The 18,489-nt window shown below is 45.3% G+C and overlaps 2 protein-coding genes across 2 annotated transcripts; both read right to left on the bottom strand.

The window, feature by feature from the left end:
- Positions 1–1,343: 1,343 nt before the first annotated feature.
- LOC143590000 (F-box protein At5g07610-like) lies at positions 1,344–2,848 on the bottom strand. The gene has a single exon (XM_077070607.1). It carries the CDS (start codon positions 2,663–2,665, stop codon positions 1,379–1,381), a length of 1,287 nt encoding a protein of 428 aa, XP_076926722.1. The 5' UTR covers positions 2,666–2,848; the 3' UTR covers positions 1,344–1,378.
- A 2,260-nt stretch (positions 2,849–5,108) lies between these two features.
- LOC143589997 (F-box protein At5g07610-like) lies at positions 5,109–5,824 on the bottom strand. The gene is made up of 2 exons (XM_077070605.1): positions 5,524–5,824; positions 5,109–5,422 (listed from the first exon to the last, which is right to left on the bottom strand). Exons 1-2 carry the CDS (start codon positions 5,822–5,824, stop codon positions 5,109–5,111), a joined length of 615 nt encoding a protein of 204 aa, XP_076926720.1.
- Between the last annotated feature and the right edge of the window lie 12,665 nt (positions 5,825–18,489).

Genomic DNA, 18,489 nt, shown 5'->3' with positions numbered 1-18,489 from the left:
CACCGCCATAGACACAACTACCACTGCAACCATCACATACACCATGATCTCTGCCTTTAATATGTTTACTGGAGCAACCACCACATACACCGTACATGGCTATTGAATCTACTATTTTTTGTCTTAGTCAGGACCGAACTGATACATTATTAAAAGCAACCCCTTTTGACCCGAACCCAGTTTGACATGAACCCATTTTCACCTAGCACCCAGCCCAACCCGCCCGCTTCACCAGACCGTCAAGAACATGATATATGGTTTCTAATTAACAACTTTGTAACAAAACTTAAACGTTTCAAAAATACAAAGAGTTTCAAAAACCCTTCAAAAAATTAATAAAAAAATAATAACTCAAAATATAAATAAAAAAACGCAAAATGTAAAATAACTAAAATGTTTCCCCCGTCATCCTCGTTCATTAAAAAAACGGTTTTGTATTGGTTCATGTTCGATTTTTGTTGGGTTTTTTTCGGTTCGATTTTGTTTTTTTTTCATTTCGGTCGGTTTTGGTATCTATGCGGTTTCAATGATTTCGGTTTCGATTTCTTGGTTTATATTCGGTTCCGTGGGTTTTGTTTAAAATTAAATTGAATAGAGCTTGTTTTAGTCCATTCTAACCCATGTACAAACCCATTCTAACCCATAACCATCAGTCACTAGCATTTCCCCAACCCATCTTGACCTCCTTAGAAAATCCTTTTGATCCATCTTAACCCATTCCAATTTAAAAAATTATCCATATATATTGACACAAAACAACCCATTTGGGTTTGTTTTTCCACCCCTAGATACCTAAAAGGTTTGTCAATTAACACGAGCAGTGAACTAGAAACCACAACAATCTTTCCGTTTAGTTATGATCCAGAAAATAAGAATGATAATCTATTTTTCTTTTATAATAGTAAGAATGATAATCGATAACCAAAGCATTCGGCATTGCTTTCGTGTTGATGTTCTTCATTTGACGTGTATGTTCTTTTTGGCCTACAAACCTTTTTTACTGATCATGTTACGGTTGTTACCCACTCTTACCATGAAGAAACAGATCTTGCACCTGGTTAAATATATATATATCCCATTTCCTTTGAAAACCAGGTTGCATTAGCCCAGTTTTATTTAATAGTCACCAACTTAAACCCACGCAGTGAAGCACGGGTAATAATACTACTAATTCTAAAACAGAAAACCACACAATTTGGATGCTAAAAAAGTGCATATTGTTGTACAAAAATTAATAACTAGTTAGAGAACATGTTCTAATAAGCAATCCCTATACCCTGAACAACATAGGTGCATAAAACAAACTAGCAGGCACCACCTTAATAGAAAACACATTAGAACAACTTAATAGAAAAACACAAATAAACCTAATTGTCTTCTAGAAAGAAGACAAGGTTTCGATGTAACGATGAAAACTTGAGAGATGCAAGTTGTAGTTGTCGCACCTATATAACTCCTTAAAACTCTTTTTGTAAACATTGTACCTTATCATCTTCCCTGGAGTTACCAGCACCAAGAATGTATCTTCTTCTTCTTTACCTCTAACCACATCAACGACTTGAAAATCATTTTGGTATGGATGTCCCGTTCCCCAGAAATAACGCGGAGTCTTGTAGTAAAGGAGCAAGCATGGAAAATCACGCAAAAGCTCGTAAAGTTGTACTCGATACTTGACAAGCCACCCTGAATGATCCATCAACATCTCGTACACATTCACTTGCAAAACATATTCTTCCCCATCTGTGTGAAATATTAAATGTAGATGACCTCTCGATTCCCCAAAATACATTATATTTGTTTCATAAGACATCATCTCCACCGGTAAGGGCAACATTTGCGATTGTTCAGCATCTAATTTGAAGTACCATAAATTATTTTGATAAGAGGAAGCCCAATAAACGGTTCCATTCCAGTAAACCGGGTTGTCAAAAATAGCTCTTGGTGCATAGAAAAAATTAATACAAATTTTCCACTTCCTCGTATTAGACGAGTATACTTGAATCTGGCAAAAGTCCTTGCTAGGATCTAAACCAAGAATACAAACAACTTTGTAGTGTTTTTGATCGAATGCCAGAGCCATAAAACGGATGGCTATGGGGAGCGTTGGGATGAATGCCAATTGCTTGGTGGTGGGATTGAAAACATAATGTTCACGAGCACCATGAATGTGAATGGTACAACAAAGTAATAAACCGTTACAAGAGTGCGAGATTTCGACATTGGGACTATTAAAGTAGAAATCAAGACTACGGAAAGGAGGAGTGCCTCCGTCTTCGACATCAAATGGGACATATATATCGCGCGCAAGATGAGCATCAAATTTTGAAAAGCGGGTTAAATGAGTGCGACCAAAAAGACCAAGAGGAGATTTAGAAAGGTTATTATTATCATACCGGTGGGTTAAATGACTGTTAGTCAAAAGCAATAGCCAGTGTTTACATACGGATTTGAAATGAAGGATTGAGGTAACAGGAAGCCGGATAAGGATTTCGGTTAAAAGGTCTTCGTTGGAACCGATTAATGCTCCAGATTGAGTCGATTGATGATCATCAGAATCCTCCATGGAAGCCTGGGAGAAGCAGGTTTTAAGGGTTTTGTTTGATTTGCTAGCCACTTCTGTGTTGGAAGCAATTATTGTTCCAGGTTGTTGATTCGAATCCTCCATAGAAGATTATCATAAGCACCAAAGTACGTTGTTAATTTGATTAAGCGTACTCCTTGATAAACCCAATTGGCAAGAAGACACTTGAGACCTCCAACTTATGAAAGATGAGTATTGTAGCCCTTCAAGTTCAAGGTACGTTGACGAACGGCAGCAAATTATTCGAAGATTGCTAATTGATATATAAAAAAATTACTCATATTCTACACAAAATTTTTTTGGTTTACGATTTCTTTTCATGTTTGCTATTTTGGTACATGTGGTTTGTTGATCGTAACTCTTAAGGTCCAATCATTAAACCCTTTTAACAATTTTAGTCATTAAAGTTTCAATTTATAAATATTTCAGTCCAATTGACAAACATCGTCCAACCTATCCGTTAAAACCCCTCATGTTTGCCCCACGTGAGAGGTATTTTCATCCACCCATATTTCTCTTTGTATTCATGTGATCATCCTCATTATGTTAATATTATAGATTATATTTATATTTATTAGAAGTATATTTCATATCAATTATATGTTTAGAAGATATGGTTAGATATTTGTTTGATTTATCTCTTTGTATGTTTTCCCTTGTATAGAGGGGTTTATTTCATTGGGATGCCATACACACTTTTAGTTAAAACTCCGTAACCATCAAAATCCTTCCACCACCAATGCCATCACCACCATAAATTCGGCCACAAGCCGAAAAGCGATTTGGGGCCCTTATGGCCGGTACCCGTACAAACAACCATGGTGTCGACTGTGTGGTACGTGGTGCTGCAAAACAAACAAAAACGATGGCTTCCTAACAGACCCGACGACATCAGAGGACTAAACGGTAATACTACAATGAAGACGATGGCGCTGGTGTGAACAAGTTGGAGAGCGGTGGTGGCTAGGGATCAGAGACGGCGGATGAACCAACAGGATGTCACAGTCGTGCACTTCCATATATTAGATTAACACATTCCAGATAGTGGATCGAATAATGTCGATAATAGCTAGGGTTTAGAGTTCGTTTACAAATGAAATATGTTTTTTCCATTGAATTCACAGACCAATAGCTTTTCAATGACTGTGACCTGGGTTATTTAATCACAATTCTTGGTGATCTGGAGAGCTTTCCTGCGAATCCAACGTTTACAGCGAACTAGGTCCGAATAGTGATACAACTTCATGCGAGCTTCGCTTTCCGCTATAAGGCCCCTAAATCGATTTGCAAGAATGGGGATGGTGGGTGGTGGGGGAGATATTTAGAAATCAGAATGGACAAAAATACCCCTCAAACGGGGCGTACATGGGGTTTTAACAAAAAAAAAATTTGGATGGTGTTTATCAGCTTGACTAAAATTGTTACATATTAAAACTTTAGTGTTTCAAATTGTTAAGTGGTTGACGATTGGACCAAAATAGTTAAAATTAACAAACCACATGCAATATATGTCCGTGGTCTGCGCGACGCAGACAAAAGAACCAACACAGACGTTTTTTAAAGAAACAAACACCACCTAAATCTAGTACAATGAATACAACCTACTACATCGTACTAATTAAATATACTTTTTACTTTTTTCAATATATATTTATTCTAAAAACAATATTTAATATATATATATATAAGAAAAGTATGATTTTGCCACATATGCATGACATATCATCATCACTCTAACGGAATCAAATTTCCGTTAGTCACAACTCGTTGATACATATATGTTAAAAGATGAAACCGTCAGCACTAAACCCATTAGTTGAGAATGTTATTTTGCCAATAATTCATAATTGAGATTATTTAAGTCCAATTTAACTATATTTTTTTATCCATTGACCTATTCTAAGGTGATTGATTTTCTTTGTCTCCAACTTCACATGGAGACTCTGTGGTAAGTAGCTTTATAGTGGCCTCCACTTATTTCTAATTTTAGTGAGAGCTTATCAAAAACTCATCACACCTGTTATCAACCAACAGTCCCAACACCGCTGCGTCGTCTCTGTTTGCTCTTGATTATTTAAGCGGGTCGTTTTTCTGGTAAAGATTTGGACATTCCAATGACACTCTGCTGCATTCATAGTAGTGGTTTAACACATGTAATAAGATGTTGCACCATGATTATCAGCTAGCCAAACAAGTTAATTATGGAACCATCATCAAGATTTTTAAAACCTGTTCTACAAAGCATTTGTCAAATAGATTTTTCTTTTTCTTTTGCACATCAATTACACAAACATATAAACAGGTTCTAATAACCAGAGGCACACAAACAAACTAACAAAAATTCCAGTTATGCCAAAATATAAACTTGCAAGTAAATAAATGTCCATTTCTCCATATACAAAGTTTTCAACAACCACAAATTACTAAACTTTCCAGTTTTATCATCAACTTAGTACCATATATAAACTAATACTTTAGAACACATTCAAACACCTTAAGAGAAAACATAAACAAACCTAGTTGTCTTCTAGACAGAAGACAAGGTTTCGATGTAACGATGGAACCCTGTGAGACGCATGTAGATGCTGTTGCACCTATATAACTCCTTAACACTCTTGTCGTGAACATTGTACCTTATAATCTTCCCGTTAGATGACAACACCAAGAATGTATCTTCGTCTTCTTTACCTCTAACCACATCCACGACATCAAAATCATTTTGGTGTGGATATTCCATTTCCCCGAAATCACCCAGAATCTGATATTGAGTGACCAGGTACGGAAAATCACGCAGAAGCCCATTGAGTTGTACTCGATACTTGACAAGCCACCCCAATGATCCTTCAGCATCTCATAAACATTCACACACAAAATATGTTCTTCACCATCAGTGTGAAATATTAAATGTAGATGACCTCTCGATTCCCCAAAATACATTATACTTGTTTCATAAGGCATCATCTCCACCAGTAAGGGCAGCATTTGCAACTGTTCAGCATCTAATTTGAAGCACACGAAATTACCGCCACTATGATAATCGGGAGCCCAATAAACGGCTCCATTGAAGTAAACCGGGTAGTCGTACTTGGATATCTGCGCAGAGAAAGATTCTACACAAATCTTCCATGTCCTTGTATCAGACGAGTAGACTTGAATCTGAAACAAGTCCCCGTCAAGCTCTAAAGCACGGATACAAACAACTTTGTAGCACACACACTCCGTTTGATGAAACGCTAGAGCCATAGAACGGATGTTTTTTGGGACCGATGGGATGAGTGCCCGTTGCTTGGTGGTGGGATTGAAGAGGTAGGTCCGAGCAGAGCCCAGTTGGACCCGCAAGACTCACCTTGAAGAGGGGCGTCTGCGCAAGGACCAACTGGTTCCGCAGGACCAACCATGCTCAGAGATGAAGACCTTACGCACAGCACGCCAGCTGTTCCCGCAGGAAAAGCCTCCCAATGGTGAAGTACCCCGCCTGTTCCCGCAGTTGCGGATACAAGCCATCAGGGAAGGCCACCCGCACTAATAGCAAGGCTACACGCACAAGGCACTCAATAATTCAGTGTTACCTGAAGGAATGAGCAAGGCGGGAATACTCCCGCCCAAATGAGCCAGTCCGTACGCTTCTGGAAGATTTTTTGTACTATACCTGCCAAGGTATGGACAAAATAGACAAGATCTAACCAAAGCAGCCCATGAACCAATCACAGGGTGACAGCTCACCGACAACAGTACGAGAAGCACGCTCTAGTACAAAATGTCACTATCAACCGCTGCCTACTCACCAACCCTTGTCGTGGCACGTACATAGCCTGCAGTTGGTGGAAAAGGAATAGTACACAGCCGGCCATGTCACTATCAGCCGCTGCCTACCCACCAACTACCAGCATGGCAAGTGCGTAGCCCACAGTTGGTAGAAAAGGAATATTATACAGCTGGCTGTACCTGCTTGGAAACCTACCTTCGGCTATAAATACTCCAACACCTTGGAACGGTATCATGATCTGGTATCTCATCTTCTCTAGCAATCTCTCTCAATATATACACATATTCAGAGCAATCTAGTCTGATTCTCACGCCGGAGGGTGGTCACAAGGAGGAACCCCCCCTTCTCAGTGACGAGCTCACGGTGTCTGTTTTGCTGGTCATCAGAAGAACAACCATCTTTGCCGGACCTAACCCTCGTGGGAAACATCTACTTAGCCCCCAGATTATCCGTAATCTGCCCGGGGTCACTTAGTGTTTCTTCATTGGCACCATCCGTGCATAAAAGCTAGAACTAATTCTCAGTTTTTTCAAAACTTCTGGAAAAATGGTTAAGGTTACTCCGGTGCCAAGGCTAGCGAGTGACCAAGAGACCCCGATAACCACAACCCCAGCTACTGGGGGAACACCGGCGAGTACACACATTTTACGAACACTACCCCGGCTACCCAAGCCGGGGCAAGTGCAGTAAACAATCCTCACCTGGGATTCATTGATACCCAGGTGGAAAGACAACAGACGAGGCTCCCCCGCCAAACACTTGATCAAGTTAAAGCGTGGGCGGAAGCACGTCAAAAGGAATTCCAAGCTGAGTTGGATGAACGCTTACGTTCACTCCAACAGGCTGACGAATTCGGAAGCACTCGACAACAGCTCAACATGAGCAATGAGTGCGAGTACTTGGACGATGATTGGGAGGAGTCCGACAGCGACGCAAATAGGGCGAAAGGGAAGCGTAAGGAAACAGACTTCCAACCGAGAAGGAATTTTGGAGAAACCTTCAAACCAAAAAACGCGGGTGGAAACCCACGTGACTTCTCCAAAACCTTTAGACCAACTGTTGCAAATGCGGGAACATCCAAGTTTGCAAGGGACATTGCGGAAGCAATCGCCCCGAAGAGTGTCAAACAAATGTCCAACATAGGCACTTATGACGGTATATCCGACCCAGACGATCACTTGAACAGATTCATAGCGGGGGCAACCGTCAGCAACTGGACGGAACCCACGTGGTGTTATATGTTCCAGATGACGCTGGTTGGAGCGGCCAGGGCATGGTTTGATCGTTTACCGGTCCACCACATCTATGATTGGGCGGACTTTCAACACAAGTTCAGCCAACACTTCAGTCAACAGAGGAAATATACTGAAGAGCAGTGGACGATCCTCAACTGCGTTAGAGAGGAAGATGAATCTTTACTAGACTTCATCACTCGCTTCAACTCCAAAAAGCTGAGTCTGGGCACCATAAGCGAAGATCTTGTTCGCGCCGCTTTCATCCAGGGCGCCGAATACCCAGAGCTTATCCGCACGTTGACGGGTAAGGACGGCATGCCATCCACATGGGATGCCATCATGACGGCGGCCAAGCGCTTTGCTGAAACGGAGAAGCAACTTGGTAGGGATCTTCCCCAGAATACACACCTCTACACGTAGAGGACTAGAGAAAACAACGTTCGGACCGCCCGGCAAAACAAAAAGAGGAAGCTAGGTATTTGACAGTCAAGGGTAAACTTTGACACCTCATCCAGCTCTCGCCCTTTAGTAGGCGGAAGGGATAACACACACCCATCAAGCCGAAAACACCGGTGGACGCCACTCACCAAAAGCGTCACGGAGATATTTGCCACCGAAAAACTCCCATGGCCGAAAGCTCCAATGATTCGGCAGCGACCTAATGCGGATCAGAGCAAATCCTGTGACTTCCACGGGACAAAGGGTCACAACACTGAGGAGTGTACATCCTTGAAAGATATTGTTGAAACATTCGTCAAAGATGGAAGACTTACACACCTTGTGGCATCAATCAAGAATGGAGGAATGATAACCGATACAAAGGCAACGGACGAAAGCCCGTTGACATCAGCATCCACATGGTTCATAGTAACATCAGAGGAAGAAAAAGACGAACGACTGAACCATGCGCGTGGAAGGAAGCTGAGGTGCGCTTCCCGCGAGTGCCAGGAGGACCCAGCAAAGAAGGCCCTATCGTCATCAAAAGCCAGCTGGGGCACTACATCACTTCCCGCACTCTTGCTGACAACGGCGCCTCGTCAACGGTTATGTACAGGCAGTTCTTCGACAAGCTAGACGACGAAGACAAGGAACTCCTAGAAACGGTCTACGCCTCGATGGAAGGGTTCAACGGCAGCACAAACACCCCCTGGGTATCCTATCTTTCCCCGTCATTCTCACAGACGGGAAACACTCCCGCACAGAAGACGTGGACTTTGTCGTGATGAGGAAGCCACACCACACATACGACATTCTCTTCGGGAGAGACGGGATGGCAAGATTCAATGCCGTGGTATCTTCAGTCCACGGCATAATGGGATGGCCAACAGCTGAGGGTGTAGCGATGATCACCGTAATTCCCCAGGTATGCATCGCATCTGTCTCATCTAAACCCAAACCAAAGATGGCTAAACCAACCATCACCGAACCAGAAAAATGGGCCCTCAATGGCAAATACCCTAACCAGGCCGTCACCATTAGCCCAACAGTCACTGATCCTACGCGCACCTTACTCAAACGCTTACTACAGAAAAACGCTGACATCTTCGCGTGGACACCAGCTGACATGACTGGTGTACCTCGAAGTAAGGCAGAGCATAAGCTCAAGTGTGACCCGGCTTTTACGCCAGTCATCCAAAAGCGCAGAGTAATGGGGGCGGAACAAGCTAACGCGTGTAGAACCCAAGTTAAGGAACTCCTTGACGCGGGCATCGTACGCGTTAGCAGATATCAAACATGGGTTGCAAATCCCGTTATGGTACCGAAGTCTAACAAACAATGGCGCATGTGCATAGATTTCAAAGACTTAAACAAAGCATGCCCCAAAGATTGTTACCCGTTACCCGAAATTGATCTTAAGGTAGATTCGTTAGCACCGTTTCGCCTTAAATGCTTCCTTGATGCGTATAAGGGATACCATCAAATTCACATGGCCGTTGACGATCAGGACAAAACCGCTTTTCGGACGCCCGATGGCACATTTTGTTATCAAATGATGCCATTCGGACTTAAGAATGCCGGGTCCACATACCAACGCCTGATGGACAAAGAGTTCCATGCCCAAATTGGGAGGAACTTGGAAGTCTACATGGATGACTTGGTCGTCAAAAGCCCTGACCCAGAAGCGATGTTGAAAGACATCGAAGAAACTTTTAACACGCTCAGGAAGATAAACATGAAGCTCAATCCGAGCAAGTGTTCCTTTGGGATGGAAGAAGGGAAGTTCTTAGGAGTCATCATTACTAAAGATGGCTTCAGAGCGAACCCTGAAAAGGTCGAAGCCATTATCAAAATGGAATCACCTACTACCATCAAGCAAGCTCAGACACTGAATGGACGACTAGTCGCACTTAACCGCTTTTTGGAAAACCATGCGAATAGGTCGTTTCCATTCGTGTCAACATTGAGAAACTGCTTAAAGAAAACGCACTTCCACTGGACACCAAAAGCGGAAGCAGCTTTTCAGGAAATTCGGTCACGCTTGATCGAACTCCCAACGCTCACGGCACCAGAAGCGGGGGAGGAATTAATCCTATACCTCTCCGCTACAGATAGAGCAACCGGGGCAGTCCTGCTAGTAGAGCGAAAAGGCATCCAGATGCCAATCTACTATGTTAGCCGTGTCCTAACAGACGTAGAAACCCGGTACTCTACCCTGGAAAAATTAGTCTTAGCACTTGCACAGGCTTCAAACAGGCTAAGACGATATTTCCAAGGTCACCCAATCACCGTTCTCACCAACTTCAAACTTGCAAACGTTCTAGGCAAACCCGAATTGTCGGGACGCCTAGCCAAATGGGCAATAGAATTGGGAGAATACGCGATAAAGTATAAGCCGAGGCCAGCCATAAAAGGCCAGGTCTTGGCCGACTTTATTGCAGAAGTCCCTGCTTCGTGGGAGAAAGAGTGCCAGGAGGAGGCTCAACCCTCCCCAGCACAGGACATCGATGATGTCTGGCGACTCTACACTGATGGAGGAGCCAGCAACGAGGGTTCAGGTGCAGGGTTGAAACTAACCAACCCAGCAGGCCAGGAATACACTTACGCTTTTCGACTGGATTTTCCAAGTACGAATAACGAAGCGGAGTATGAAGCATTCTTGGCCGGGCTGAGAATTGCGCGTAAGATGGGAGTGAAAAACTTGGAAGCCCACGTGGATTCCATGTTAGTAGCCAACCAAATAAACGGGACGTACACGGCCGTGAACGACACAATGGCCCTGTACCTCGCACAAGAAAAAACCCTTATGCGCGAGTTTAATGATTGTAAAGTCATACACGTCAAGCGTAGCGAAAACAAATCTGCGGATGCGTTAAGCAAGCTTGCATCGTTAGCCTTCACCCACTTAGGAAAGGACATCCGCATTGAACTCCTTGGAGCACCATCAATCCCGCACAAGGAAATCTGTGTCATCCAAACCGGTACAGAAACGTGGATGACACCCATAATAAATTATCTTGCGGCGGGTATACTACCAGAGTCAAAAACACAGGCAAGAAAAATACGTTGTAAAGCACTGAACTATCAACTCATAGATGACATCCTTTACAGACGTAACTTTCTTGGTCCACTCCTAAGATGCGTGGACAACCAAGATGCCGGCTACCTCTTAAGGGAAGTACACGAGGGCATCTGTAGAGTACACGCAGGTCCACGCGCTGTTGTAGCTAAGCTAAACAACGCGGGATACTTTTGGCCGGGGATGCATACGGATGCGCTGGCATACATCAGAAAGTGTAAGTCTTGCCAGCTCTACGCACCCAACACGCATCGCCCGAAGAATGAACTTGTTCCAGTCACCTCTTCATGGCCATTTCAGAAGTGGGCCATCGATGTGACAGGCCCATTTCCCAAAGCAGCAGGGAACGTTCAGTTTCTAGTGGTAGCCATCGACTACTTCACCAAGTGGATAGAAGCAAAACCCTTAGCCCAAACAACAGCAAAAAATATCAAAAAATTTATTTGGGAATTTATTATTTGTCGTTTTGGACTTCCACAGACTTTGGTAAGCGATAACGGCACCAACTTTGCTGACAAGAAGCTACAAAAGTGGCTGGAAGAACTTCAAATCACCCACACCTTTACCTCAGTGGCACACCTGCAGGGTAATGGTGAGGTGGAAAGAGCAAATAAGAGCATCGTCGACGGCATAAAGAAAAGACTCTTGGAACACAGATCCGGCTGGGTGGACGAAGTTCCACACGTCCTTTAGGCAAACAGAACGCTGAAAAAGGCTAGTACGGGAGAAACCCCGTTCAGCCTCACTTATGGCACTGAAGCCATGGTCCCGGTCGAAATCGGTCTACCCTCACCAAGGGTCTTGATTCAGCCAGAAGACAATGATGCGGAAAGACGGTTAGACCTTATGCTAACCGAAGAACGTAGAGACTTAGCCGCAGTGCGTGAAGAGAATTACAAGCGACAAATGTAAAAATACTACAACACGCGGGTAAAACTCTGCAACTTCAATGTGGGAGACTACATATTGCGTAACAACGAGGCTTCGAACCAAGAGCGCCCAGGAAAGCTGGCCCCGGTCTGGGAAGGGCCATACATTATCAAAGAAGTTTTGGGAAAGGGCGCATACCGGCTCGAAAGGATCGATGGCACCCCCATCCCAAGAACATGGAATGGAGCTCAATTACGCAAATGTTACATGTAGATCAATTCCAAACTTGTAAAGAAAAGGCCTAGAGCCACTTCTAATGGAAATGATTCTCCTTTCACATTGTGTTGATAGCCTTACCTTTATACTTATGAACTTCCCACACTGATATGCCGATATTCACCGCATAAATATGGGAAGAAGTAAGTCGTTGCGTGTGGAAGGCGGCAAAACCCGCATAAACACAAAAAACGGTAAAAATTTCTAAGGAAAAGATAAGGAAAACCTTCACGCAGGTCAGTTATAGGTGAAGTTTGGTCATCCCACTAAATGAAAGTAACGGTCCTACTCGCACAATCATGATAGAGGAAACTAAACATTAACCTATTAACAACCGCGCGTCGAAAGGTTAACTTATTCAAAACACTTAGAAAATTTCTAAGGAAAAGATGAGGAAAACCTCCACGCAGGTCAGATAGAGGTAGAGTTTAGCCATCCTACTAAGTGAAAGTGACGGTCTTACCCACACAATCACGAAAGAGGAAGCAGAACTTTAACCTATTATCTGCCACGTTGAAAGGTTAACTTATCCAAAGTACTTAGGAAATTGCCAAGTTAAACTAGAATATGCATAAGCAAAACATGTAAGGTTTACAAGGCAAGGCATTAACAAAAGATTTATATTCCATAAAAATTCAAGTATTACAAGAATAGCTGGGCACATACCCGCGTACAAGAATATAAATCTATACAAAAATAAAAATCTGTTCTAACAGTGGGAAGTGATCTAAAGGATCAAGCTTCAGGACCACTCCCACTTGAACCCGCACCATCAGTAGAGTGTGGCGGTTCAAGGAAAGCCTTGAGGATAGCTAGCCCATCATCAGCAGCAGTAATCTCCTTCACCTTCTCCACCACCGGATGCGGGAAGGCAGCGTACTGGTTCACTACTTGGTCATAAGCAGCTTCAGTATCCACATCATATAGAGGGAAGTTGGAAGGCGGGATGCCCTTCTCAACAAACCCTAGACCAAGCAAGAAGCCAGCCTTTTCCCCATCCTCATGGGAAGCGTTGAGGGCTGCGCTCATGGCATCGTCATATGATGTGTTCGTAAGAACCCGATGCACAACCTACAAAAAAGTATATCAAAAACTCTTCAAAGGAAAAGCGTAAAGAAATTGTGAAACTGCGCATACCTGAGACAATGCTTCTCGAAGAAGCCATTCCTTGGTAACCAGAGCCTCCTGGAGGGCAGCTTGAGCTTCATCACGGGCGCGTTCGGCTTCGTTCTTAGTAAGGTTGGCAAGCAACACATCTTTAGCTGCAGCCTCTTCGACGCCCTTCAGCTTACGCTCAGTGTGGTCAAGCATGCCCCTCTGGTCCAGGATCTCTTGGAGCTTCTTGGCGTCTTCCATGGCCAAGGCATCATGAGCCTGTTGGAGCCTCTCTAATTTGGCTTTAAGCTCCTCATTCTCGGTGCGTAGAGGCTCGGCAACAGCTTCAGCCTTGGTGGCCCTCTCAGTTGCGTTCCGTGCAGTTTCCTTAGCCAGCCGAAGCTGTTCGTTAACAGCTTGGGCAGCCTTGGAACGGGCCTCGAGCCGGGCCTGAACTTCAACCTCGAGAGCCGTGAAGGCCTTCTCCTTTTCCGCAGCAACAGCGGCAAGCCTCTTATTCTCCTCCCGGATAGCCCGCGCCTGAGCCACTTCCAGGCTACGCGCCGTCTTTAACTTGTCGTTTTCACGACAAAGTAGCTCGACGCGCTGCTGCATCCGGGCAAGGAGGATTCGGAGCTCGTTGGACAGCCTACCCTCCTGGTAGATGGCCATGGCTTCCCCCAGCGCAACGCTTGGGGCGGCGTGGCGCGCCCATTCGACGCAATCCGCAGCAGTCCGGAGGGTCGTTCCCCGGCGGATACTCCACCGAGGAGCGTACACCTCGTTGGAATCACGAACTGCAATAAAACAAAAAACAGTTAAGAGAAAATGATGAAAGGGATATAAGGCCAAGATAACCCCACACACCTGTAGGGTCGACAACAGGTCGATAGCCACCAAACCCATCACCTGAACCTAAGGGATATCCATCCAAAAGGTCAAGGAGATGGGAAGGAGGCAAAGATTGGCTAGATGTCCCAACCCCGAACATACCTGAAGGACCGGCCGCGGTCGCTGGCGCCAGAGGAGACATGGTGGAGGCCGCCGCGGTAGAAACCAACGGAGGTGAACTCACAACCGTGGCCGTCGCCGCGGAAGAACCCGCAGAAGAAACCACCGCCGGCTCAGTGAAGGATTCCGTGAAGATGGCACTGACAGCCGGCGGGGATGATGTTACAGTTGTAACAGTTGCCTAAATGGGATGAGCAACTGAACCAATACTGCAAACAGGCGTAGCCGCCTGGGTCATCGCCTCGGGTAGGTTGACCAAACCTACCGTCGTGGGTCCAGAGCTGCTCCTTCTCGTTCCACTCTGGAATGCGGTTGCATCCACGCCTGCATGAAGACTAACATATTTAAATATAATGGCGGAAAGATATGAAGTTAAAAGTAAATGAAGTTTATACTTACGAGTCCTCTTGAGCTTGAAGGTGCGAACAGGCGGGGACGAACCCGATGGAGCCGGCCTCTTCACGCCGGTCACCGTCGTACTGGGCTGCCCGGAGGTGACAGCTGTCTCAACCTCCGAAGCAGTGGTCTCACCACCACCAGGGTTCCCCGCCGCCTCTTCACTTTCGGTCTCCGACTCAGACCGGTTCCCCTGATCGGCAGTGGAGGCAACCTTTGCCATGCCCTTCCCGCCAACAGCCTTCTTCTTCCTCGCGAAGAAAGGACCATCTGCGGATTCCTCATCAGAAGATGACAAAATTAGAGGAATTCCAGCAGAGGTTTCAGCATTGAGAGGGCGAGGGTTAAATAATCTTTTACCTGGCCGCATGGCGCTCAGTATCTCGTGGCCTGGCGGGTAGGCCTCCACAAACCGATCCGCCGTCTGCTCAAGGATGGGCAACTCGTTCTCGTCAAGAGCACGAGTACCCAACCGAGCGGGACCACCGCTCTCTCGCGGCTGCAGAAGAGACTGCAAGTTGTTTCCCTCTGAAAATAAAAAGAGAACTGGTTAGAACAAAAACCCAAAATTAGCAAACAATATGAAGCATACCGTAAGGGATAGAGTTCAAACCGTATTCGAGGAAGATGGGAATCCGTGGCGCTTCCGCCCGGGCATCTTTCCACACCCGGCTCATACCGAGCATCACCATCCCAGACTCCGCGAAGCGGTAAACCGGAGTCTGGATCCGGGATATCTTGGCAAACCATTCCACCTCCTGATAGTTGGAGGCGTGAAGGCTGGGGAGTGCTCTCCCGTTCTTGAATGTCATCGCAATAGGGACGACACGGGCAGATATGTAGAAGAACTCCCGCTTCCAAGACCGAAGACTGCGCTCGGTAGCACAAATCTTCAAACCCTTGATCCGGGTGACCAAGGTGTACCAGCCTTGGATGCACCTCCAGGAGTAGAAGGTCATCAAGCGGTCGACATGGGGCTCCACACCCAGAATGAGGCACACCCATTCAAAATGGCGGATCTTGGCGATCGCCATTGGGTGTACCTCCGTCAGGTGCACACCGTGTCTTTCCAAAACACGGTCTACAAACTTCGTCAATGGGAACCTGAGATTCCCATAGACGAAGAATGCAGCATATACCCCTATCTTGCCTTTGGGGGCATCGTACACCGTCTGATGAGACGCAGGAAACTCAGGCTCGAAAGGTTCGAGCATGAACTTCCTGACGATGTACTGATAGAGGTCGAGGGGAAGAGCACACTGGCACTCGCCAGCAGTACTCTTATCGTCCTTGTCAGAAGTGGACGATGGGTTCTCGGCATACACGTCAGACTCCTCGGCGGTAGCCTCATGATCATGAGTAGACATGTTTTAGATGCAAAGAAGGAACGATTTCAGGAGAATGCTCGACAAAAGTTAGTATTCGCCGGAAATCGTTTAGAAGAAGAGTGAAGTGAAGGTGTGGATTAAGATGCACCCTCTCCCCCTTTATATACTCATCGCAATGAATGCGATGAATTTAATGCGGAGGAGAGAGAGAGCGCAGGTGCAATGAAACTATGACACGTGGAAAGAGCAAGCTGGCAACAGCTGTTGAAAGGACGCGTGCCGTAAAATTCGCGCCCACGCGCCTAAAAAAGCGTCTGGAATGACCATATACCATCACGTCACCATAACTTCCTGCACGTCCTGAAACTGTCAGAAGAAACCGTCGGACGACGCTAACGTCCCTTCAACAGTTTGGACTGTTCTTATCCTTTCACCAACTCTTCGAATTTCAAAAAGATTCAAAAATAAGAGGGAATACACCCCCCTTACCTTGGCAACCAAGTAACCATAAGACGGGTGCGGGTACAGTGTCAAGGCAAAACCCTTCACATACTTTGCACCCGCAGGGAATTGAAGCCAAGAATACATTGGAAGTAAAGTAACTATAAGACGAGTGCGGGTACAGTGTCAAGGCGAAACCCTTCACATACTTAGCACTCGCAGGGAATTGAAACCAAGAAGGATCTTCTGGGCCATGCTTGTGGAAAGGGATATAACATCCCCGCATAGCGGGAACATTGAGAACTAGGTTGTTTGATGCACCAAGATGGAATTGGTTGTTTAAACATAATTGATCACTATGTCAAACTACCAAAACCTCGTGGAGAACATATACAACTGAAACTCAACGCTCCTGACTTGCGAGGAGGTTACACACCTACCCGCATCATACCCAAAGATCAAGCAGAAAAGTGGGAAATTCTGCGTGACATTAGGAAAACCGCGGGAAGAATCCCCACGGAAAACCTTAAAACTAAAAACCCTTTTCAAAACCCCTTGCTTAAGTCCAAAAGTTTACCTCACTTAACCATTCATGAGAAGAACATTGGACTGGGGAGACTTGAAGAGGTAGGTCCCAGCAGAGCCCAGTTGGACCCGCAAGACTCACCTTGAAGAGGGACGTCTGCGCAAGGACCAACTGGTTCCGCAGGACCAACCATGCTCAGAGATGAAGACCTTACGCACAGCACGCCAGCTGTTCCCGTAGGAAAAGCCTCCCAATGGTGAAGTACCCCGCCTGTTCCCGCAGTTGCGGATACAAGCCATCAGGTAAGGCCACCCGTACTAATAGCAAGGCTACACGCACAAGGCACTCAATAATTCAGTGTCACATGAAGGAATGAGCAAGGCGGGAATACTCCCGCCCAAATGAGCCAGTCCGTACGCTTCTGGAAGATCTTTTGTACTATACCTGCCAAGGTATGGACAAAATAGACAAGATCTGACCAAAGCAGCCCATGAACCAATCACAGGGTGACAGCTCACCGACAACAGTACGAGGAGCACGCTCTAGTACAAAATGTCACTATCAGCCGCTGCCTACTCACCAACCCTTGTCGTGGCACGTACATAGCCTGCAGTTGGTGGAAAAGGAATAGTACACAGCCGGCCATGTCACTATCAGCCGCTGCCTACCCACCAACTACCAGCATGGCACGTGCGTAGCCCACAGTTGGTAGAAAAAGAATATTATACAGCTGGCTGTACCTGCTTGGAAACCTACCTTCGGCTATAAATACTCCAACACCTTGGAACGGTATCATGATCTGGTATCTCATCTTCTTTAGCAATCTCTCTCAATATATACACATATTCAGAGCAATCTAGTCTGATTCTCACGCCGGAGGGTGGTCACAAGGAGGAACCCCCCCCCCTTCTCAGTGACGAGCTCACGGTGTCTGTTTTGCAGGTCATCAGAAGAACAACCATCTTTGCCGGACCTAACCCTCGTGGGAAACATCTACTTAACCCCCAGATTATCCGTAATCTGCCCGGGGTCACTTAGTGTTTCTTCACACACACACTCCGTTTGATGAAACGCTAGAGCCATAGAACGGATGTTTTTTGGGACCGATGGGATGAGTGCCCGTTGCTTGGTGGTGGGATTGAAAACATAATATCCACCAGCACCATTGTGAAAGGTATAACAAAGTAATAAACCGTTACAAGAATGCACGATTCGAACAGGGAACTATTGAAGTAGAAATCTAGAGCACGATTACCGAAAGGATTAGTGCTTTTGTTTTCAACATCAAACGGGACATATATATCGCGAACATTAGTAGCTATAGATGTTGAATAGTTGATTTTATAAGTGATTGCAAAATGACCAAGAGATCTAGGAGGGTTAATATTATCATACCGGTGGGTGAAATGTGTGTGACTCAAAAGTAAACGCCAGTGTTTACATGCAG

The sequence above is a fragment of the Bidens hawaiensis genome, unplaced genomic scaffold, assembly GCF_021521415.1.
Source record: "Bidens hawaiensis isolate Kalapana, Puna unplaced genomic scaffold, B.hawaiensis_p1.1 tig00038085_1, whole genome shotgun sequence".
In the NCBI taxonomy this organism is placed as follows: domain Eukaryota; kingdom Viridiplantae; phylum Streptophyta; class Magnoliopsida; order Asterales; family Asteraceae; genus Bidens; species Bidens hawaiensis.
The sequence above is the reverse complement of the archived record's forward strand: the minus strand, read 5'-3'. Positions and strand labels throughout refer to the sequence as shown.

Excerpts from the sequence above, each read along its gene's own strand:
- LOC143589997 (XM_077070605.1), bottom strand. The coding sequence starts at position 5,824 with ATGGCTCTAGCGTTTCATCAAACGGAGTGTGTGTGCTACAAAGTTGTT. Across the intron at positions 5,423-5,523 it reads GATGATGCCTTATGAAACAA|GATCATTGGGGTGGCTTGTC; the intron begins GTATAATGTATT and ends GAGATGCTGAAG.
- LOC143590000 (XM_077070607.1), bottom strand. The coding sequence starts at position 2,665 with ATGGAGGATTCGAATCAACAACCTGGAACAATAATTGCTTCCAACACA.